At 34.9% G+C, this 24,465-nt stretch overlaps 2 protein-coding genes across 2 annotated transcripts; both read right to left on the reverse strand.

Moving 5' to 3' along the window:
* Nucleotides 1–3,009: 3,009 nt before the first annotated feature.
* LOC105778924 (uncharacterized) lies at nt 3,010–4,515 on the reverse strand. The gene has a single exon (XM_052629274.1). It carries the CDS (start codon nt 4,513–4,515, stop codon nt 3,010–3,012), a length of 1,506 nt encoding a protein of 501 aa, XP_052485234.1.
* Nucleotides 4,516–6,214: 1,699 nt separating this feature from the next.
* On the reverse strand, nt 6,215–23,942 carry LOC105778923 (uncharacterized). Its single transcript, XM_052629275.1, has 4 exons — nt 23,938–23,942; nt 23,768–23,840; nt 6,514–7,711; nt 6,215–6,471 (listed from the first exon to the last, which is right to left on the reverse strand). The coding sequence occupies exons 1-4, from the start codon at nt 23,940–23,942 to the stop codon at nt 6,215–6,217; spliced, it is 1,533 nt and encodes a 510-aa protein (XP_052485235.1).
* Between the last annotated feature and the right edge of the window lie 523 nt (nt 23,943–24,465).

Here is a 24,465-nt window from a genome sequence, read left to right on the forward strand (position 1 = left end):
CAATGCTGAATCTCTATAGACCTCTAGCACTTTGATTCCTCGCTCTATAGCTGCACGAATACCCATGACGCATGCTTTATATTCTACCATGTTATTTGTACAATCAAAATCCAATTTGCAAGTGAAAGGATAATGATCACCATTCGGGGACACTAGGACTGCCCCAATTCCATTGCCCACGGCATTCGAGGCTCCATCAAAGTTTAACCTCCAACCGTGACTTTCTTGTGGATTTTCTTCAGTAGCCGCTATACACATCAGGTCTTCATTTGGGAAATCAAAACTCAACGGCTCGTAGTCCTCCAGAGCTCTACTAGCTAGAAAGTCAGCAATTGCACTCCCTTTCACAGCCTTTTGGCTCACATAGACAATATCAAATTTAGACAGTAAGATCTGCCATCGGGTCATTCTCCCATTCAAAGCAGTTGACTCCATCATATACTTTAACGGGTTTAACTTTGAGATTAGCCAAGTCGTATGGTATAACATGTACTGCCTTAATCTTCGGGTTGTCCAAACCAATGCACAACATAACTTCTCAATAGGCGAATATCTCATTTCACAGTCAGTGAATTTCTTGCTGAGGTAATATATCGCCCTTTCTTTTCTCCCCGTTTCATCATGTTGGCCTAGCACACACCCCATGGAATTATCAAATACTGCCAGATACAATATCAGCGGCCTATCCGGGCTAGGTGGTGACAGCACTGGAGTGTCAGATAAATACTGTTTCACCTTGTTAAAAGCTTCTTCGCATTCTTCATCCCAAGTACCAGGATTATGTTTCTTCAGAAGACGAAATATAGGGTCACACTTCTCAGTCAGTTGTGAAATGAACCTAGCGATGTAATTCAGTCTTCCGAGGAAACCCCGAACTTCTTTCTAAGTGCGAGGTAGAGGTAAATCTCGTATTGCCTTAACTTTGTCTGGGTCAATCTCGATTCCCTTTTCACTGACTATGAAGCCTAGCAACTTTCCTGACCTAGCCCCAAAAGTGCACTTCGCTGGATTAAGCTTGAGCTGGAACTTTCTCAATCTTAAGAATAACTTTCTCAAGACCCGCACATGTTCGCCTTCCGTTCTAGATTTCGCGATCATATCATCAACGTAAACCTCGATTTCCCTGTGCATCATGTCATGGAACAAGGCTACCATGGCTCTTTGGTATGTCGCTCCTGCATTCTTTAATCCAAACGGCATCACTTTATAACAAAACGTCCCCCATAACGTAATGAACGTAGTCTTTCTCATGTCTTCAGGATGCATCTTTATCTGATTATACCCAGAAAAATCATTCATGAAGGAAAACAGTGAAAAGCCCGCAGTATTGTCTACCAATGTGTCGATGTGGGGTAATGGGAAGTTATCCTTTGGACTAGCCCTGTTTAAATCCCGGTAATCCACACACATTCGTACTTTTCCATCTTTCTTTGGAACTGGTATGATGTTAGCCACCCACTCAGAATACTTGACTTCTTTCAGAAATCCTGCATCAAACTGCTTTTGGACCTCCTCATTTATCTTCAACACGATATCAGGCCTCATCCTTCTGAGTTTTTACTGCACTGGCTTACAATCTTCTCTTATAGGGAGACGATGGACTACCATGTCGGTACTCAACCCCGGCATATCCTGGTATGACCATGCAAACACGTCCTTGAACTCTCGAAGTAATTCAGTGAGGTCCTGTCTTCTCTTTGCAGAGATATCCGATCTGATCTTCACCTCTTTACCCTCCTCCAAGCTCACGACTTCTATTGATTCCCTGTGAGGTAGGATTTGTTTCTCGACCCTTTCTACCATCTTTAACAAGTCAGGAGACAAACCACAGTCTTCGTTGCCTTCAAAATCATGCGATTCCTCTAAACACACGTTTCGTTCAAAAGGAGACTCTAAATTTGTATGAGTGACATTCGCATCATTGATATCGTGTGACCTGTTGTAAGTATGAAAAACAAAATGGATTCAGGAATTTGTTTGGTGGAATATGGTCATGAATGAAATGCAAGTGTAGTTTAAGAGAAACTTAAAATAACTGCTCTTATGGAAAGAAAGATTTGCTCCAAAAATGATTGCAAACATGAACTTTATTAAAATAACGATTTTCTGGACATGAGCCTATTTCACAAAGGAATCCTTATCACTTCTAGGCTAAAAAGCAATAAGGGTGTTCTGGACATTACTCTGAGGAAATCCTAAAAACTACAGGTATTTCTTCTGCAGTCCAATTGTTTAGCTCCCTTTCCGACTCGTAAGGACGAATATCTGGCAAAGCTCTTCCTCGCGTCGCTTCTTCATATACGACATGAATACTCTCAAGCTTCGTGTTAATACTTCTGACCCCTAGCATTTCTGGATAGACAAATCCTCCCGATACAAAAGTCTTGGATAGGTGAGGAAAGGTCATGTGTTCCCATTCAACTTCATCCCCTGTCAAACGAGCCCTTCTTCTCATTAGTTTCTTTTCCTGCTCTATCTTCTTCTGCCTAGCATCTGGCTTGTATCCTAAGCCAAAACGGTCCTACTTGTCTTTCAACACTGGAGCCTCAACTCGGCCCTGAAGATATCTCCCCAATCCTCTTCTCGGCAAAGCTCCCTTTCCAACAGTCAACTGCAGACCCATCTCTGTGGTCTTGGATATTCTTGGCATCGAGATCTTGTTTCCCTCACGGATGAATGTTGTATTTACAAACTCCAAGGAACGGAAAGAGCATTCGATTGCATCATCGCTCGTTTCTAGATAAGGCGCATCGTTGGTCACAGATGCAATGATATCTTCTTGGCGTCTATCGTCACAACCACCTTTCGACACCACTTCAGCTTTTTGATGTAACAATGACGGTATCACTTTTCTTGAATGAATCCATGGCCTTCCTAATAGGCAACTGTAAGAAGGCTTGATGTCCATAACTAAGAAGTCCACCTCATAAATAGTTGGGCCAATTGACAGGTAATGTCAATTCTTCCCATGACCCCCCTCTCAGTACCATCGAATGCTCGAACCACGTTCTAACACGACTTCATATGCGAACTATCCACAGGTAGCCTGTTGAGCGTGGCTAGGGGCAATACATTTAATGCCGATCCATTGTCTACCAGAACCCCCGGTAATATGCACCCTTTACACCTTGTAGTGATGTGTAAAGCTTTAGTAGATCCCATACCCTCGGGTGGTATTTCGTCATGGCTGAAAGAGATGAAGTTATCAGCGCTTATATTACCAACCAGTCGATCCAACTTGTTAATAGAGATATCGTCGGCCACATAAGTTTCATTTAGCACCTTCAGTAGTGCATTCCGATGTCCCTCCGAGTTCAGGAGTAAAGCTAGCATAGATATGCGAGCTGGTTGTTTGTGCAGCTGCTCCATAACGCTGTACTCGCTATGTTTTATGAACTTCAAGAACTCTCTAGCTTCCTCCTCCTTGATTGGTTCATTGACCACCAATTCAGGTTCGACCGCCTTCTTCTTCTTTCCAATCGAAGTTTCTTCTCTTATTGGCTCTACTCGAGCCTTCACCTGTTTGTCATACCCTCCTTCATCATGGTCCTCCTTCCCTGGGATTGTCACATTACAATTGTAATTCCAAGAAACCCTCCTGTTATCCTTGTAAGTAAACACGGTCGGTTTTTGAATGATAACCTTTGGTGCTACTCGCGCTCCAGCCTCACTATTCTTAGGTCGTGAGATGATGACCACAGGATGGTTAGCCTTTGGAACTCCCAATGCCAACTCTGACGTACATACATGACTCTCCTTCTGAATTCCTTCACAAAATTCCATCTCCTTATTATCTATCATACCCTGTACCATGGCTCTGAACTCCGTACACTCCTGGATTTCATGCCCCATTTCACAATGGAACTCACAGTAGTTCCCCCTATTCTCACAGCTTTCTTCTGAAGTAATTAACCCCCTTTTCACCATCTCTTTCCAGACCCATCTCAAAGGAGTCTTCACGTCCGTAATGTCTGCCTTAATTTTTCTGTCCTCGCCCATCATATTTATTCCACTATCAGTATGGTTTGGTAATGGATTTTCTGCTTTGGTGGCTTCATCAAATTTAACGACACCCATACCAATGAGCCTTTCAACCAACTTCTTGAAGGCAGTACAGTTTTCTATAGAATGCTCCGTGATTCCCGCATGATAGTCGCACTGTGCATTTGCGTCGTACCATTTAGGGTACGGGGGCTGTAAGGGCTTCAGATAGAAAAGGAAAACTACATGTGCGTCGAATAAGTTTCGGTATAATTCCCTGTATGACATGGGAATTGGCGTGAATTGGGGCCTTTCCGTATTTCGCCTTGTACCGACCTCCTGTCTCGACGAGCTTTGCTGATTGGCAGCCGCCTTTCCTGGCTGACTCACTGTTACTGACTTCGAGTAACCCTTGTTGTACATGCTCGCGTTGTTCACCTCGTTTTCCTTCCTTTTCGAAGCTGATTTTCTATTACTCTCTCCAGCATCGATCTTCCCACTCCTGATGGCGTTCTCAATCATCTCGCCATTCATGACTATGTCAGGAAAGCTTTTTGTGGCACTTCCTAACATATGTGTAATGAACGGTGCCTTCAGAGTGTTAATGAACAACATGGTCATTTCCTTTTCCAAGAGCGGTGGCTAAACTTGGATTGCGACCTCCCTCCATCTCTGCGCATACTGCCTAAAGTTTTCGCTCGGCTTCTTCTCCATATTCTGAAGGGTGATTCTATCAGGAGCCATGTCTGTCATATGACTATATTGTTTCATGAATGCTTGCGCCAAGTCTCTCCATGAACCAATCGTGGCACGGCTCAACTGATTGTACCACTTGGATGCTGCCCCTGCAAGGCTGTCTTGGAAGCAATGTATTAATAGCTGGTCATTATTAACGTATCCAGCCATTCGCCTGCAGAACATGGTGATATGAGATTCTGGGCAAGTCGTCCCATTGTACTTCTCGAATTCAGGCATCTTAAACTTATGAGGGAGAACAAGATCTAGCACTAAACTCAGCTCTTTTGCGTCAATGCCTCGATAACTTTCAGTGACTTCCATAGCTTTAAACTTCTCCTCGAGCCACTTGCATCGATCCTCTAACTGTTTCGGTAATTCCACCTTTATTCTTTTTTTCTCAGCCACTTCGTCAAAGTCTGGAATGACAGGGTTCATGGGGTTGTTTTCGGGATTAAAACCTGGCCCAGTTTGGAGGTTCGAAATACCAGCTCGAAATTGCTGAGGCATGATGGTGACAGTAGATTTGCGCGGTATTCACTTGAGCTCGCTCATGTGGAGGGTGAAACACGGAGGATAGAAAAGTTCATCATCATTTCCTCATCGACATCTCGCCATGAGGCCCTTTCCTTTGTCACCTCCCTTAGTTATCATCGGGTTAACTTTGCCACTATATCCTCTTGAGATTCCGCATCTTCTCGGACATTTCTTGCTTCATCTTGTCTAACCGCTCCTGCATTTGTACCAAGCCGCCTTGCATCTCCTTCGTGCTGCTCGAGCTCTCTAATCTCGATCCATATCTTTTGTCTTTGCTCGAGTGCCGTATCGGTGTCAGGTTAGTTGGTTGGTTTCCAGGTTAACTGAGCAATAATTTTAACTTATTAGGTTTTAATAAAGGTCTTTAATGCATATGATGTGATGCTAATGCATATGATGCGATGCATGAGGTGAATGCAAAAAGAAGCGTTAATTATAATTCAATTCCACTCAGAAAACTTTACTAGAGAAAAAATTTCTTTACATAAAACAGCTATAAATACGGCTTTGCCCTAACACTTAGAACTTTAATCTCCCTAAGTAATGATGCCAACTTCTACCCCTGATCTGATTCCGATTCATACTTCACACTTAGTACATCAGCTTGTACTGCCAAAGTCTGCAAGTGCTCAGCTACCCCTTGGATCTGAACCACAGCTTCTCCCATGATGTGATCCCTGCTTGCAACTTGATCCTGAAGATAGTGAAGCTGTTCATTTTGATGATCTTCATTTGCTTCCAGATGTTCAATCCTGGCTTCATAGTCTTGTAACATTGCCTCCAGTTCGGACACCCTAGCTTTTAATTCATCCTTTTCGCTCTGGCTTTCGGACAAACTCCTCTCAAATGACTTATTTTGCTTTTGAGCCTCCTGAAATCTCTTTCCCACCTATCAGCCTTGACCTTTTCTTCTTGAACTTCTTAACGCCTTCGCTCGAGGTTTTTCCCAATCCAATAGTTCTCATTGACATCGTAGCCTCTTATAATCCGTCTTCAAGCTATTCAAATCCTCCTCAGCTTTGCGCTTTTCTTTCCTCAGGCCTTCGGTTTCCAGCTTCTGAACATCCACATCCAGCTTCAGACTCATCTTTTCCTCTTCCATTTGCCCTATCTTCTTCTCAAGCTCAGAATTTCTTCTTTCGAAATCTTGTTTTATGATTTCTAGCTCAGAAGGGACCCTATGTACATGTTTTTCTACTAATTGGTTGTCTCTTTGACCTGATACAGGTATATTATCATTGACCCTCCTACCCAGCTAACTGATATATTCAGGAGTTATCGACGGACCTACTGACAATCTCTTCAATTGACGAGTCTGCCTCCAAGCATTTGTCATTTCTCGAATTTTTTTCTTGTAGCCATCACACTTGTACGAGAACTCACTTTGAGCTAATCCTTGGGTTGTAGGTACGAGCTGCCTCGATCTATACTGCCTCAATACCAGTAACGGTGCATAACCAATAGCTCCCCAAATCCCAAGTAGGGGAACCCAATCAAAATCTCCACATCTATACAATATCTCATCTGACAGCAACCAATGAGCTCTCCACTCAATGTCCTCCTCTTGAAGATTCTGAAGAGTTACAATCCATCTTTCTTCTAAGGCCCCATCTTGCATCGGTATTTCCACTATTTCTTTTAAGGGCGAATAAGTTTCAGAAAAAACTCGATAAGAAAGCTTATCAACCTTCCTGAAATGACTGTGAAACCATGCCAAGAGAAGCTGCACACATCCAATGAATCTTCCTTCACCTACTCTTCGGCATTCGTTCAGTGACCTGAAAGTTTCTGCTAAAATTGCTGGAACCGGTGTGACTCCTTTATCAAGTCGATCGAAAAGATCAGTGACTGCTTCATCGATATGTCCCAAGGCTTTGGGAAAGACAACTAGGCCGTAGATGCTCAAAGCAAAAATATCAACCCTCTTCTTTGTGTCTGGATGTACTTGAATTAAATCTCTCAGATTCTTCCAAGGAATACATTTGCTATCTCCCTTCTGTTTGATTCGTGCCGCGACCCATTGCTCACTCATCCCAGTTATATTCACCAACTTCTTCAGAAAGGTTGGAACATTAGCAGCTCTTGAATAGGCTTTGTCCACTTGAATTTTTGAACAACGAAGCAATGCCGTGTATTCCTCCACTGTAGGCACTAAATCAACACTTCCAAAGGTAAAACAACAATAAGCCGAATTCCAAAATTGGGCTAAGGCACGGAACAGGCGCTTATCCACCTTTACGTCGAGCAAGTAAGGTAGGTCTCCATAGCTAGAGTAGAAGAGCTGTTTAATCTCATCATTCCACTGATCCCAAATTGCCTTTAGTTCCTGTAGGCTATTCTGAGTCACGCTAACACGAGTGAAGTCCCACAACTCTGACACATACCCCTCGGCCAAACTATCACCTTTCTCTTGTTGTGTTGTCTCAGACCAAGTTTGGACAGCCGCATTATCTTCCACCTTATCAAGAAACCCTTTTTCCATGATAAGCTTTCTATTTAGCAACCGAATATGAACTAACGCCTTTTTAGGATGAAATGCTATGCAATAATGATGTCATGCAATCAAAACAAAAGAAACCCAAGTCAGTATCACATATAGAGATATAAACAAGCATAAAATAGCAAGAAACACCTAAACAGGAATCCCCTAGGGTTTTGGGATAGTTCTACCTAGGTCTAGTTCCTAAAGCTCGCTATATGAGGTTTAGTTTCTAGAGTAAAGGTACCCAAACTAGCAGATTCCTCGATCCTCACCCAGTATAGGCTCATGTGGATCGAGTTCGGTTCAGGGGGACACATTTTCCTATGGCTGCACGGAGATGAAAATCTCACGAAGACATAGGTACGGATGTATCCCGGAAGCGGTCCACTACCCTGCACGGAGGTGAAAACCTCACGAAGGACTAGTTTCTCGCTCCCACTTAAAGGGTAAAATGCAAAATGCAAATGCAAAGTTGCCAACATACCAAGATGAAAAAAACGATAAATGCGAAGGGAACTCATGAATTTTTTAAAACTTTTGATTTTCGACACAAAGGCAAATATAATCAGTTTATGGCTCGACTCTCAAATTTCCCCAGTGGAGTCGCCAAGCTGTCGAAACCGTTTTTTGAAAACAAAAATTTTGTTGTCGACTTAAAAAAAAATAAAAAACTGGAGTCACCACCGATCTTTTATTAAGGTGTGACCGGCCCACCTTAAAAATTATTTTGGTCTGCGAATTTTGAGAAAATAGGTTCGAGAGTCAGTTACGCACGAGGAAGGGTTAGCACCCTCGTAACGCCCTAAAATCGGTACCAAATTGATTATTTAATGTCTTAGTGTCAAAAGTTAAAAATATTTTAAAATAAGCTTGAATGATGAAATTTGCAAAAGGATAATCAACTGTTTAAGTCATGTAAAGAAATCGAGTCCCAATACGTTAGGGTACAATTCCTCATAATCCCCAAACTTGAATATCACTTTTATTTTATACGAAAATCTTCATTTCGAGAAAGTAACATGCCACACCCAATACGTTAGGGCACAACAAGTTAAGTTCCCAAAAATGATTTTTATGCATTTTGAATAAAAATATTCTCGGTCATTTGGGATTGCCAAAGAAAATCAGAACCCAATACGTTAGGGCTCAATTTCCCTCGAAAATCCCAAACTTCCAAAAATACTTTTATTCAAAAAAACCTTTAAATCAAAAAAATAACTTTGATGAAGGATTAAAACCAAAATATATTTTCAAGAGGGTATGTTAAAGAGCTAACATACAATATGATCTGATCCTTTAATTTTCAGCATACATGAATAAATATTTGCAAATACATATATACAAATATAACAATAAAGTCGCAAACATATGTACACATATATCTAACACATACACAAGTATGCATACCAATAAAAGGAATAAAATATACCCAATAAAACAACACAAAAACATGTATTCCAAATAAAAAGAGAAAATGCATATGTATATATAAAGTGTAAAGCGTGGAAAAAAAGAAAGTAAAAAACCAAAAACGTAGGTATAAAGTATATACATACTTGAAACCTTAAAAAATATATACTAAAATATGCATACACGTTATATCGTATAAAAAAGGTAAATGCTATATGAAAATGCATATATATGTGTTATATAAGTAAAATGCATGTGAATAAATACAAATAGTGATAGTAATAATGATAATATATAATATAATAAGAATATTATTTTTTTATAAAAAACATAATAATGAAATAAAAGTTTTGCTCAAAAATGGATCAAATTGAATTAAAAACGAAAAAACGGGGCGAATTTTGAATAGAATTTAGAGACAGGACCATATTGAATGCGTGCACAACAATGGAGGACCAAAAGGGAAATTATTCCCACCTTCCAAAATGCTGCACAGCAAAGGACCAGATTGAAACAAAATTAAAATTTGCGACCCAATTTTTTTAAAAAACAAGATTTAATTGAAACGTGTTGCAAGAGGGAGGCCAATTGCGCAAATGTACCACCTGACGTCAGAGCGCGCGGATCCTCCCCTCCGGGTCGGGTCACCGCGCGGGTCTGGCAATTTAAAACGGCACCGTTTTGACTTTCAACTTAAAACACATCTTTCTCAAAAAACCTACATCAGATTGAAAAGAAGGGAAAGCCAAAAGTTAAAGGGGTTTTTGCTCGCTAGGTCTCCCTAGCTTCTCTCATGCCGCCCTCCCACCTTGGCCTTTCCGACCACGACGGAGATGGCCACCGGTCCGGCGTCCTCGGTGAATGAGGTAAGTTTTTTTGTTATTTCTTTTTAAAAGAACAAAAACGCAAAAGAAAATAAAATAGAAAAATAAAAAATAAAAAAACCGATTTCACCTTGAATAAAAAAAAATCTGTATTCTCAATGCTTTTCTTTCAGTTTCTTTTGTCTATCTCTCGTCTATTCTCCTCCCTTTACAGATTAAAAGATGGCTTTTATAGCTGAAAAAGAAAAATAAAATGCTATTTTCTGCTTGTTTTTCTCCTTCGGGCTCTTTGAGTCCGTTTTTACAGGTATTGTGGAGGTTACGACGCGTGCGTGGAGGAGCTAGTCCCGAAACGTGCGCCGATCGGGGTCTATTGGAGGTGGGGAGGCTGCTGGGTGCATTCGGGCTTCTTTTGGCGCTCCTTAGGGCTAGGTTCTCTTTTTTGTTTTTGTTTTTGCTTTGGGCTAGGGTTGTTTTGTTTGGGCTTATTCTGTAATGGGTCATGTATTTTGTGTTTAAGCCCAGGCCGATTGGGCCTTATTACACCTTCCAATTGTACTCCTAACAACATCGAATCAATGAGCTCTGTTTGACTTGGTGTCAATATATAAAAATATTAAAAATCTAAAAACCAAAAAAGGGCGTCCAGTTCAGTGGTTTTTCGTCCACGTCAGCGTGCTTTACTAAAAAAATATTTTATTAACAAAATCAGGTTCCGTTGTCAACACCGTTAGAATTATTTTATTAATGTTTTTGGTGCGATATTTTGAAATAATAAAAATACTGATCACTTGGTAGCCATGCAAAAAAAGAAATGACATTGTAAAGGGCTTGAATATAACAAAAAAATTTTTAGCATTATTAACAATTGAACTTGTATTTTTAAATCCAAAAAGTAAAAGAATTAAATTACTGAAAATAAAAGTAAAACTAAATTCTAAACATTTAAAAAATATAGAGACTTGAAATATATTTTAACTAAACTTGTTATAAATTTCTAGATGTATTATATTATTTTAATACTTCATTTTAACTAAACATATTTTTCGTTTTTTTAACTCTTGAGATTGCATTATTTGTCAAATCACCTTAAAACATATAGATTTGTTAACTTTGCAGACATGACATACACGTAAATTGTCATGTATATGCGCATCAACAATTAATTCTTGAGATGTATTCCACATGACAATTCATACGCACATCATGTAAGCAAAATTAATTTTAATAAATTTAGAAGTTAAAAAAGAAAAAGAATTAACGTAAATAAATGGTATCTTAAAAGAGTGGATGAATGTGGAAAGGTTCAACACGCTTTCTTAAGACGAAAAATAAAAGAAGTATGAGAATCTTGATATATCCAGAAGCATACAGAAACCAAAGTCAACGCACGTACGAGGAAAATTAATTTGGAACTTTCTTTTCACACCTTCAACAAATCTAAACTCCACCATTACAAAATAGTTACTAATAATACCAATATTGCATTGTCATTGGAATAGTTGAATTTAATAATAAAATAATAACCTGTTGGCGATTTTGCTGGTGGACAGGTCAGAGATAAGACCACAATTTTGATCTCTTCCAAAATTGAAATCAAACCTATAATATATATTTAGATTATGACAGGCTGAGTGAAAATTTTAAAAATTATTTATGGTCATATTTATAGTGTTGTTAATTTATAAAATAAATAAAACCCTCTCGTAATAATAAAACTTTGTAAAATATAAACTTTTGATAACTTCAAAGAGACACCAACTCAACCAAGACTTCATTATAGTTGGTGTGCTTATAGGGAGGATCTATATATTTACATTTATGTTTTACACTCTTTTGTATCTTATTGTAATGACCCAACAGTTGAATTTAATTTTACGGTTAAATAATCATACAAAAAAATGTAAAATTACTGAATGTTTCCCATATACAAAAATTTTGATCAAAATTCAAATCTATGTACTTAATTATTTGGGACATTGTTTTTCCATTCATGGAGGAAGACTAAAAGAGAAGGAAAGGTCTTTCGGCATTGTTTTAAGAAATTCGATTTCTTCCATTGTTGGACTAACATTTGAAGGACTCGTTTGATTTATTTTACTTTTGCATGCAACTTACAATTAAAAATATGTAGAGAAACTGTAAAGTTTACCCATAAAGATTTATTCAAAGGTTTCGCCAAAAAGTGTGCAAATATTTTATTATAATATATATATCCAAAATCATAAGATTGTTTATTTTTAAGTACCAACTTTAATATAATAATATTATCTAATTTTATATAATCTTAAACAATAATCTTGAAATAATAAAATAGGATAAATTACACCTAAGTCACTAAACTATGAGTAAATTTACGTTTTGGTCACTCAACTTTAAAAACTTACAAAATGATATTTAAGTAATTGGGTTGTTAAATTTTATGTTGAATCACATTCTTTGTTCTCATGCCTACACCAATTAAAAGCTCTCATTCCTCCTCTTTTCTACTCCCATTTCAATCATATTTTATCTCATTGTCACCATTGAATCTTTCACGATTAAAAGATTATTACTAAAAAATAGTAATAACAACCTTTCATTTCTGACAAATGACACGTGATCATGTTCCTTTTTCATAATCCATATAATGCCAGTGAGAGGATATCGTTTACTCTTTAACCAAGCTATGGATTCCACTATTCTAAATGAAGTCATGTCAATATATTAGCTTCCGACTTCGATACCATAAGAAATATACATGATATTAAAATAAAAAATTAAATTAAATTATAAGTAAAACAAAATTTAAATACATAAGACTAACAATACTAAATGTACTACAATTATTTATTACGGAGTTGCCATCAATCATGAGTTAGTATCGAGTTGACTTGTGACACAAATCAATTAACAACATTGTTGACACCATTTTTTTGACAAAACGGGGTCGACTTGGATTTTGAAAACGAAAACGAAAACGAGAGTCGCCACCAATCCTTTTTTGATGAGGTGTGATCGGGTCACCTCGTAAAATGGTTGTTTTTAATAAGCGATTTGATTTTATTAAACCAATGATTTTGGTCCACAAAATTCCAAAAAACGAGTTCGGGAGTCGGTTATGTATGAGGAAGGATTAGCACCCTCGTAACGCCCAAAAATTGGTACCTAGTTGATTAGTTAATGTTTTAATGTCGAAAATTGAAAACTTTAAAGAGACTTAAAATACGATCCTTTGTTTTAAAAAAACTTATATAAAACAAGTTACTTGTTAAGACCCTCTCATTTTGGAAAGAGAAAATGTCATACCTAATGAGTTAGGACATGATATTTCACTTCCTCGAAAATGAGCTTGTACAAAAAAACTCGTGTAATAAAATTTAAAAGGATATTCAATTGTTTAAGTCAAATGAAGAAATCGCAACCCAATATGTTAGGGCACAATTTCTCAAAATTCTAAACATTGAATATTACCTTTATTATTTATTTATTTTTTAGAAAAATCCTCATCTCGAGAAAACAACGTGTCATATCCAATGGTTAAGACATAACGTACTGAATTCCCGATAATGAGCTTTTATTTACGTTTTTTTTTATTTTAAAGAGCACTCTCGATTATTTAAATTCAACAAAAAAATTGGAACCCAATACGTTAGGCTTCAATTCTCTCGAAGATCTCAAATACCGAGTATTGCTTTCAATTTTGAAATTTTCCTTTTTGATGAATCCGAGTAAAAATGGATGTAACATAATTACAATGATGATAATGTAAATAAAATAATACAAGCTAGGGCTATAAAATAAAATAAAATAAATAAAAGACAAACTAATATAGTACACCATAGCAAACATACAAACAATAAAATTAAAGCATTCATTCCAAATAATGTGAATACAAATAAAGAAATAGACGAAGAAAATGAATAAAATTATGTAAATGTAAAAAAAATACATACATATGTATACATTTAAAATTATTATATATAAAATGTAAATAAGCAAATGCATACATATATGCGTATATATATATTATAAAAGGTGTACAAAAGTATGCTTTTATATACATGTATTTATAAAAATAAGCATGCGTATATAGATATAGATATATATATATATATATATATATATAAATGAGCAAATATATGTATATAAAAATTATAGAATATAAAAAATATATGTATGTATATATTCATGAAAATAAAAATATGTATATAGATATATATATATAGATATGTATGTAAAATATAAAAATATATATATGAGCATGTATGAATATATATATATATATATATATATAAGTTTTTAAAAATAATATGTGTACACATATATTATGAAAATGTATATATAACTAGATTTGAAATAAAATTGGTATGAATGAATAAATAATTATAATAATAATGAGGTAAGTAATAACAATAAATAAAATAATAGTAATAATATTTAAAAATAATAATAATAATAGTAAAAATAATGATATTGTTAAAATTAATTAATTAATAGCAAAAATAATAAAAAAAGGGTTAATTTGAACTTAAAACAGAACTTCGGGGGCAAATCCGCAAACAAATAAAGGGGAAGGACTCCTTGAACGCGCGCATAATGTGGAGGGACTAAAAGGGTAATTTTCCCTTCTCTCCAAAACGATGTCGTTCGAATAGGGACCGAATTGAAATCGATAATAAAATAAAGGGGCAAATTTAAGAATTAAAAAAAATCTGATTGAAAAACATTAAAATACGGAGGGGCTAGAAGCGAATTTGCCCCTCCTCACAAAACACGCGGATCCTCAGGGCTAGGGGTGAGCATTCGATCGAATCGAATCGAAAATTTTCGAGTTAATCGAGTTTTCGAATCTCATTTTATCATCCTAACTTTATTTGAAGTTTTCTCAAATCGAGTCGAGTGAGATGGAATTCGAATCAAATATATTTATTCGAGTTAAATTTTAAAAAATAATTTTGGGTCATTGTAACCATTGTCACCCATCGTAATAAAATTTGTCCACCTTAATCAAATTTTTTATTAACTTTCATCACCTCATAATTTATTTATTAATTTTTTATATCTTGGTTAGCTTATTTGTTTGCTTAGTTGTTTCAATTATCTTGATTCTTGTCACTATGTATTTTGGAATAAAAAATTTATTAAATATAAAAATATGATTTTTAATAAAATTTATTTTAAAATAAAATTTGAAATTGATACCAATATAAAATTTTAACACGAATATTTTATGGCATAATTAAGAATTCAATTTTAATATAAATATTCAATATGACTAAACAATTCAATAATATAAATAATATAAAATGTGAAATTTAATTTAATAATATAAATAGTATATATAAATAAAATTATTACTATTTATGTTTAGTGATTTTTTGGATAATTTTGATTTTTATTTGAGAGTAAAGGGTGAGAAGTAAAAGTTTAGGGGAAAATAAAAGTTTTGGGGAATAAAAGTTTGAGGAAAGTAAATAGGGGAGTAAAATTTTGGAGGAAAATATTAAAAAAATTTGGAGGGGAGGGTTTGGGGTAGATGGGAGGTGGGATGGGGAGAGAATAAAAGTTTTAGGGAAAAGTGGGATGGAGTAAAATTTTGGGGAAAATAAAAGGTTTTGAGGGTTTTGGGAGTAAAATTTTGAAAAAAAATGAATGGAAGAGTAAAATTTTGGTGGGAAATGGATTTTGGGTAGATTGGGGTTGGGAGGGAGGGAGGGAGTAAAAGTTTTGGGGAGAAAGTGGGAAGGAGTAAAAGTTTTGAGGAAAAGTAAAAAGTTTGGGAGTTTAGGTAAAGCGTAAAATATTATAGTTTGATATTGAATTATTCAATTATTGAGTTATTCAATTGAAAACTCAACTCGATTCGAACTCGAATTGAAAAAAATTGAGTTGATTGAATAACTCGATTAACTCGAATAACTCGATTCGTTTAACTCGAAATTCAAATTTTTTTTCGATTTTTTCAAGTCGAATCGAATTTTGCTCACCCCTACTCAGGGCCATCGGGTTGGGTCACGGGCCAAATACCAAAACGGCACCGTTTTGGCCACTAATGCCAAGTTTCAAAACAGCGCCGTATTATACCCATATAAATATAAAAAACATAACAAAAAAAAAACATTTCCCTTCACTTTTTAAAAAAAAACAGAAAACAGAGAGTCAAACTCTCTCAAAAATTCCTATCATTTGGCCAGGGTCCGACCGTCTCCGATCATCAGGCCGCCATCCGTCGGCCACTGCACACAGTGGTCGGAGGCACAAAATCGGATCTTTTTGGTCCCTTTTGAAGCCGGTCGCCTCTAGGATACGGATTCGAGGCTGAATCCCGTGAGAAATGAACCCGTACCCGAGAAAAACGAGAAGAGACCGTTCGTCTCCCCTCCCTCCAGCACGGCGCAGGTAAGACTTTTCCCTTTTTTATTTTCGTTTAAAAAAATAATAATAATAATAAAGAAGAAAAGAGAAAGATTGCAATCGAAAGAAAACCAAGAATCACCTTAGTTTCTCATTTTTATTTCTAATCTCGTAAAAAATGGCCAGAAGAAATACAAGAAACCGTTTGGGCTTTTATAGCCGAATACATAAATCTTTTTTGTTCTCTTCTCTGTTGTTTTCTTTTTCTTTGCGTGTTTTCTTCTCATTGCAGGTGGAGCAGGCGCGGATGGGACGTGATGAACGGCGGCCAGCAGAGGTCAGAAGGCCGGTGTGCGGCGCAAGTGATGGTGACAGGCCTTAGGGAGCGGCGCATCTAGGGTTAGGGGGGATTAGGGTTTTCTGATAGCTTTAGGTTATTGGGTCAGGTATTGTAATTGGGCTTGCTGTAATTGTTATTTTGTTTGGGTTATGTCTTGGTCTGATTTGGGGTCTTGGGCCTAGTTTGGGTATTGGGAATTTGGGCTAAGGTGTTTTCTGTTTTGTTTGGGTTTGGGCTTCTGTTGTGGGCCCAGGCAAAAATTGGTTACTACATACTAAATGTACTACAATTATTTATTACGGAGTTGCCATCAATTGTGAGTTAGTATCGAGTTGACTTGTGACACTAAATCAATTAACAACATTATTAATAAATACAACCGTTGAAGGTAATAAATTGTGTACATTAAAATAAAAACATATAAAAAAATGAAAATAAAGTTTTGATTGAATGGTACATTTAAGGTTTTATAAATTTCTATTAAAATAAAATGATTAAAATATCATCGTATAATATAACTTATTTAATTATAAAAAATATTTCTGTAATTTTCTTAACCAAGAATCGAAGAGTCTTAGATATGCAAGAGGCATATATCAACAAATAAACTATATATAAATGGATTGTAGAAAACAGTGAGTCACCCTCGGTAGCCCAATAATTATTCGATAAGCCCAATAACGGTGGGTCAAATTTTTAACATTTTATATTTCCAGCCATGATCCTCATCTATTGCTAGAAATAAAAAAGAAGCAAATATCTCATTTTCTAAATTATAAAGGGTGGTTATCTCTTTTATTCGGATTATAAGGACCAAAATTTAAATATTGTTGTCATTATTTTGGGAAAACATACTTTTTGATACTTATGTTTCATTTTGGTGTTTATTTATATATATTTTTATATATATTTTTTCAAAATTTTTTTTGTAAAAATAGAGAGACAATTACAAACAGACAGAGACACCATTAGAATTAGACAATAAGGGATGAGTATCTAATCAAATCTGATCAACAACTTTAGTAGGAGCAACATGAAAAACGCGAGGCTCAAGCGGAAGCTCTTTCATTAGACCCACCAGAATGTGGGGACCATGAATTCCTTTAATAGCCTAAGCGCAATCAGTCTCAACGATAACCTCTTTCCACTTGAAATCTCATGCTAGATGAAGGATATCATAAATAGCCTAAAGTTTAGCTTGTTCAACACTACATCTTCCAATATTTCTCCCAATCCCCCAGAGCCACCTACCATGCTCATATTTCGCTACTACTGTTGAAGATGCAAGACCCGAAGACAGATTGTGGGCACCATCAACATTAATTTTATAAGAACCAGTAGATGGTGGACTCCACCTACAATTCCCACTTCGTTTGCTCATAGGTCCACTAGGCTTGCCAGTCCTCGACTTAATATAACTCACCCAAAACCATGAAGACTGTATAATTTTGGCAAAATCAAAAGAATCCTCTTGGAAAATCATAAGATTCATTTGTTTCCAAAGTTTCCAGCAAATAATATCAAATAAAGATTGCCACATCACATCCTGGTATTCTAAGCCAAAAACATTCCTCAAGTTCGCCGAAATCCAATCTTGCAAAGAAAAAAATTAAGCTAAGAGGCTGGAAGGAATAATCTGTTTCCAAACCTCCTGCGCTTGACAATAGTCCCTTAAAAATTGAATACAAGATTCCTCGGCTCTCCTACAGATTTCACAAGAAGGATCCGTCGAAGCTACTCGTTTACAACGTTCCACAGTAGTTAATAGACATTCCTTAAGTACCAACAAAAGAAAATGACGAACCCGCTAAGGACCACCTAAAGACCAAACAAGCTTTCATTTTTCATTCGAAGGGTTAAAAGAATTCTTCAATTGCATACTGTAAGCGGATTTGACTGTATAAACACCATTTGGAGACCATTTCTAGATAATAGCATCTTAATCAACCAGAGAATTTGGAGTCAGGATTTCAGAAATATAAGAGGGAGTATCACTGTCTAATAAGCAACGTAAATAATCCCAATTCCAATTACTATCTATAGAAACAACCTCACTCAATGTGGTAGAAGCATCAATAAGGGACGGGAACCGAAAAAATTAAGAAGATGACCCACATCTGCTATCCAATTATCAGTTCAAAATTTCAAAATATTCCCATCACTAATAGACCAGAGTAAACTTTGGTGAAGCAGAGGCCAAACCTTTGAAAGAGATCTCTAGACAAAAGAACATTTACTATGATAGATGTCGTTTGGAATTACCTCAGTACTATTGTATTTTGCTCGGAGGACTCTAACCCATAAAGCTTCCTTATTAGTAAGGAGATTAAAACCCAGCTTAAGCATAAAAGAATCATTTTGTTCTTTAAGGCATCGTAACCCAAGGCCCTCGTTAGACAAGGGTTGGCAGCAATCTTCCTAACTAACTAAAGACATCTTTTTAGAATCTATCTTCCCCCAGATAAAACTTCTAGCAATTTTCTCAATTTCTGCACAAATACCATAATGGATCTTCATAGTTTGCATGAAATAATAGAGTATCGATAACATAACAGCCCGAACTAAAGTGACCCACCCAACCATTGAAAGCATATTAGCATTTCAACTATCCAACTTCTGCGTAACTTTGTCAACGATAAAATTAAAGGTATTCTTTGTGACCGCTTGTGAAATAAAGGCAATCCTAGATAGGTTTCCAAATCATTTGAGTGGTGAAAACCAAGAATTCTACAAATGAAAATAGCATTGATAACATCCATTTTCTTTTAGAAAAACATCGTAGTTTTTAGTCCATTAACTCTATGTCCTGAAGCCGCTCCAAAAGAATTAAGAGCATCCTTAATTCTATACGTTTGATCAACATTATCATTAGCAAACAAGAATAGATCATTTAGAAAGAAAAGATGTGAAATGGGCAGCCCATCCTTCCCCAAAACAATTGGTTTCCAGTTCTTATCCTTAACATTCTTATGAATTAACTAACCTAATCTCTCTATACAAAGAACAAAGATTTCAGGAGACAATGGGCAACCTTGCCTAATACCCCTATTAGGAACAAACTCATTAGAAAGCCTTTCATTCCACACAATCTGCATGGACGATGTGATACATTCCATGATGACATTAACCAAGGTCAAAGGAAAACCAACATCCAATGTAACACCCCTTACCCGTATTCGACACCAGAATAAGGTACGAGGCATTACCAGAACACATACACTTGTAAACGTATTTAACCGAGTTATAAAATTTCATCTAAATTAAAACTTTCAAAATTATTAACATGCTTCTAAAATTTTTCACAATATATCCTCAAAATATTATAATCATAATAATTAGGGCCTACGAGACCCGATACATACTCATGCAATTCAATGATTCATTTCCATTTCATTCAATTCATAATTTCTCATGCTCACAATTTAAATCATATCACTAACACTTTCCATTTAATTCACGTACAATTCAATGTCATTAACTTCAACACTAATACGTATTTACTATTTAACTCAACGTTTATCGATTATACCATTCATTAACTCATTTACTAAGTTCACCTGTAAACCACAATCATTGGTGGGTCCCCTTGTATAAACTCACTACCACTTATCCATTTACTATAATTCTTTTGGGCCAATTTATCACTTACCATCCTTAATCAAATTAGGGAACGGTTACGGAAAATTGAGTACTTCACTTCCACTTTGCCATAGTATAACTATGGTCTTGCGTATGATCACTTATCACTTTCCAAAGCCATAGCCCTGCCACGGTCTTACACGGATCACATTTATCACTTGTCACTGGTCACTGATCAGATAAGTGTAGCTAAGCTACTACTTATCACTAATCAGAAGTACTCAAATCTGGCGTTCCGCTCAATTTGATCATTTATTCGGTTTTCACATTTTTATTTTTTTTCTCATTTCAACAATAAATATATCTCATCATACATTATATAATTCATGAAATTAACATTTAATCATTAAATTTCAGCCATATGAACTTACTATTTCATTACCTTTCCGCACTCGTTTCCTATGCACATCACACAAGATATAAACATATCATTCAACCATAGTCGCAAGCTTGTGTATTTAAACATAACTATCTTTTTTTTAAACTAACCACATGATAAACCATTTCACTAGAGATGACATAATTTAAACCTTACCACCCTTTTCATAATCACAAGCACATTTTCAATTAAGCATTTACCATTTCAATGCATAACTTATAAATTTAACGTGGCATAATCTAGCCACTACTTGGCCAAAGCCTAAGCATATACACCAAATACGTTAGCCAAATACACATATAGCATAAGCGTTATAAGCATGGATGAGCACAACATTTGTTCATGTATCACACTTACCAACATGTGTTAATTCATAAACCATTCATGACATTATTCATGCCAAATCATATACCGAATATACCATACACACATACTATGAAACTTTATTTTCACACATGAGCTTAAACCATGACCAATAATGCACAAATATAAGCATCATTTCTATTTCATCGTTTATCAATTATAATCAAGCATATGACCAATTATACACAAATCATTCATATATTTCCCAATTTTCCTCCTCCTCCTCTCCATTCCACATCCTTAATGTGTATAACACACTTAAACAACATTAACTATAATTTCACTATTCACTCACATGTATATTCAAAGTTGTTTATTCGAGTCAGAGTCACTAAATTATTTTTATCCGGAGCTACAGAGCTCCAAATTAAGATCCGTTAATTTTCCCTGAAACTAGACTCACATATCTTCTTTCCATAAAATTTTCAGAATTTTTGGTTCAGCCAAATAGTACAGTTCATTCTTTAAAGTTTCCCCTATTTCGCTGTCTAACAGTTCCGACCACTCTTCACTAAAAATGAATTATCTAATTTTACAGAATTCGGATGATATTTCCGTTTGTTTCTTTTGAAAGACTCATCAAGGATTCTAAGCATATAAATTATAACTCATAATTATTTTTATTCAACATTTTATGATTTTCCAAAGTCAGAACAGGGGAACCCGAAATCATTCTGACATTGTCTCATAAAATTTATTTTATCTCATAATTTACAATTCCATTACTTACACCGTTTCTTCTACGAGAAACTAGACTCAATAAGCTTTAATTTCATATTTTATTCACCCTCTAATTCGATTTCCACAATTTTTGGTGATTTTTAAAGTTAAACCACTGCTGATGTCCAAAACTGTTTTAGTGCAAAATGTTGATTTCTATTTTGCCCCAAATTTCACAGTTCATACAATTCAGTCCTTACTCAATTAACCCCTCAATTAAGCTAATTTTTCTTAATTAGTATTTTACCTAGACATTATAAATTATTTCACAACTATTGAAATTCAGAATTTCCACTTAAAACCCTATCTTCAAACTCTTTTACTATTAGGTCCCAAACATTCACTTCCTATTTAATTCTTTCAATAAAATCAACATATGAACAATTTAAAGCTCTAATTCCATGCTAAATCATCATATTCTTCCAGCATGTATTCATAGCAACTTTCAACTTCTTTCATAGAATCAAAAACTAATGAATCCAACAAGTGTGCCTAGTTGTAAAAGTCACTAAAACACAAAAATTTCAAGAAATAATCAAAAATTGAACTTACTTGCAGTAAAAATATGAAGAACCAGCTTAAGGAAACCCTTCTATGGTGTTTTACCTGATGAGAATGCAAAAAATAAAGAGAAATCTAGATAATTCCACTTCAATCCTAGCTTTATTAAGTAAATATTGCAATATTTCAATTTTGCCCTTAATTCTCCTTATTTTCTTGCTGTTTTTGTACCTTTGCCGTCCAGCCCAAATAGACCTTGGGTCTATTTTCCTTTTAAACCCTCTTCCTTTTATCATTTAAGCTATTTAATCATTTCCTACAATTTTGCATTTATTACAATTTAGTCCTTTTTATTCAATTAATTATCGAAACTTTAAAATTTCTTAACGAAACTTTAATACTAACTTTTTAACACTCCATAAATATTTATAAAATATTTATGGCTCGGTTTAAAATCTCCGAGGTCTCGATACCTCGTTTTTTATTCTAATTATTTTAATATTTATTTCTAGTGCACTATTCACTATTTCAAAAATTTTCCTAACTTCACATTTAACTTATACTCACTAAATTAATAATATTTTCTACTCATTTGTCGAATTTAGTGATCTCGAATCACCGTTCCGACACCTCTGAAAATTCTGGCCATTACATTTTTTTTCCTCATCAGATTTGTGGTCCAAAAACCACTATTCCGACTAGATATAAAATCGGGCTGTTACATCCAATAAAGTGTCCTCAATAAAGTTTTAACGGAGTCTATCATATGCTTTCTCTAAACCCACTTTGACGGTTATCCATGACTTCTTCCCTTTTTTGGTACGCATTGAGTGCAAAATCTCTTGAGCAATTACAATGTTATTCATCACCTACCATCTTCCTTGGTGTTTATCTTGAACAAGGATGGCTTGCCAGCTCCGCCTGTTGCCTAATTTCAGATTCGGCCTAACATTGGTAGAGTTGATTTTATGTTTGCTCTTTCAACTTTGTTAGGCTCTTATTTTTCTTTGTTTATTTAATCAATACATGGATGCATTTTTCTGGAAAAAAAAACTTTTACTTCAATTTTGAATATAATTATTTTACAATAAAAAAATTGAAAAAGGAAAATTTTGTATTAATTATTGCATATTTGATAAATGCTAATTTTTGTATAAAAAAGAGATAAATGCTAATTTTAATAAAATTTTAATTATGGTAAAATCACATTAATTTCATGATTATGTTGCATAATTACAGTATTTATGATAAGATTTAAAAAAAATAATTTTTGGTATAAAAAAGAATGGGTATGAATTCAATTACACAATTAACCACATATAAAGTTTGAATTTGTATTAATTTTTTTTTTTAGATATTTCAGCTGGACTTTATTATTAGAAACTTAAAAATAAAGGCCAAAATAGAAATCTAATACAATTATGAACCGGCCCAAACCCAACAAAAATAACAGAGCTTGCCTAGAAGCATCCAACCTATCAGCAACAAAGCAAACATAGGCACCAAATTGTAAGATCAACCCCATTCATTTTCTCTCTTTCATCTGCTCCCAGATTGCACCTCCTCCTCCGCACATCACTTTCTTCCCCTTTCCTGCAAGCAAATGTTGCCCATTACAAGTACACAAAGGTCATAAATAAATAAAAAATTATTTACAATTTTTCTTAAAAAATTCATTTCATATACAAACGTCATAAATAGTTTACATAAAAATAAATATTTTTAAATCATAATTAAAATTAAATTCCCTTAAAAAATTCACTACATATTTATTTTAATTTTATTAATTTTACATATATGTTTAAAAATGGTTTAAAACATATACCAATATATAATTTGCATTGTTTTTTACACACTAACTAATATTACTAATTTAATATTTTGTTGGGAATGAAGCTCTTTTTCCAATTGTAAACATTGCTTAGTTAAATTAATATTAAAGTTAAAATATGTCATAAGCCCTGTACTCTTCATAAATTTATAATTAAGTCTTTGTATTTTTATTTTTAAAATTTAAATTCCTCTACTTTTCATACAAAGAGCTTGAAATGAATGAAAACATTATGAATATTTATCAAGAAGATTTCATGGTTCAACTAATTGATAAGTTGAACAATATAAAATATTTTATACAATATTTAGAGTATATTATTTTATATTATTTGTAAAATACAATTATTTTTAAAAAAATAAAAATATATTTAACGGTGTTAATTTT

Source organism: Gossypium raimondii, chromosome 4, assembly GCF_025698545.1.
Source record: "Gossypium raimondii isolate GPD5lz chromosome 4, ASM2569854v1, whole genome shotgun sequence".
NCBI lineage: Eukaryota > Viridiplantae > Streptophyta > Magnoliopsida > Malvales > Malvaceae > Gossypium > Gossypium raimondii.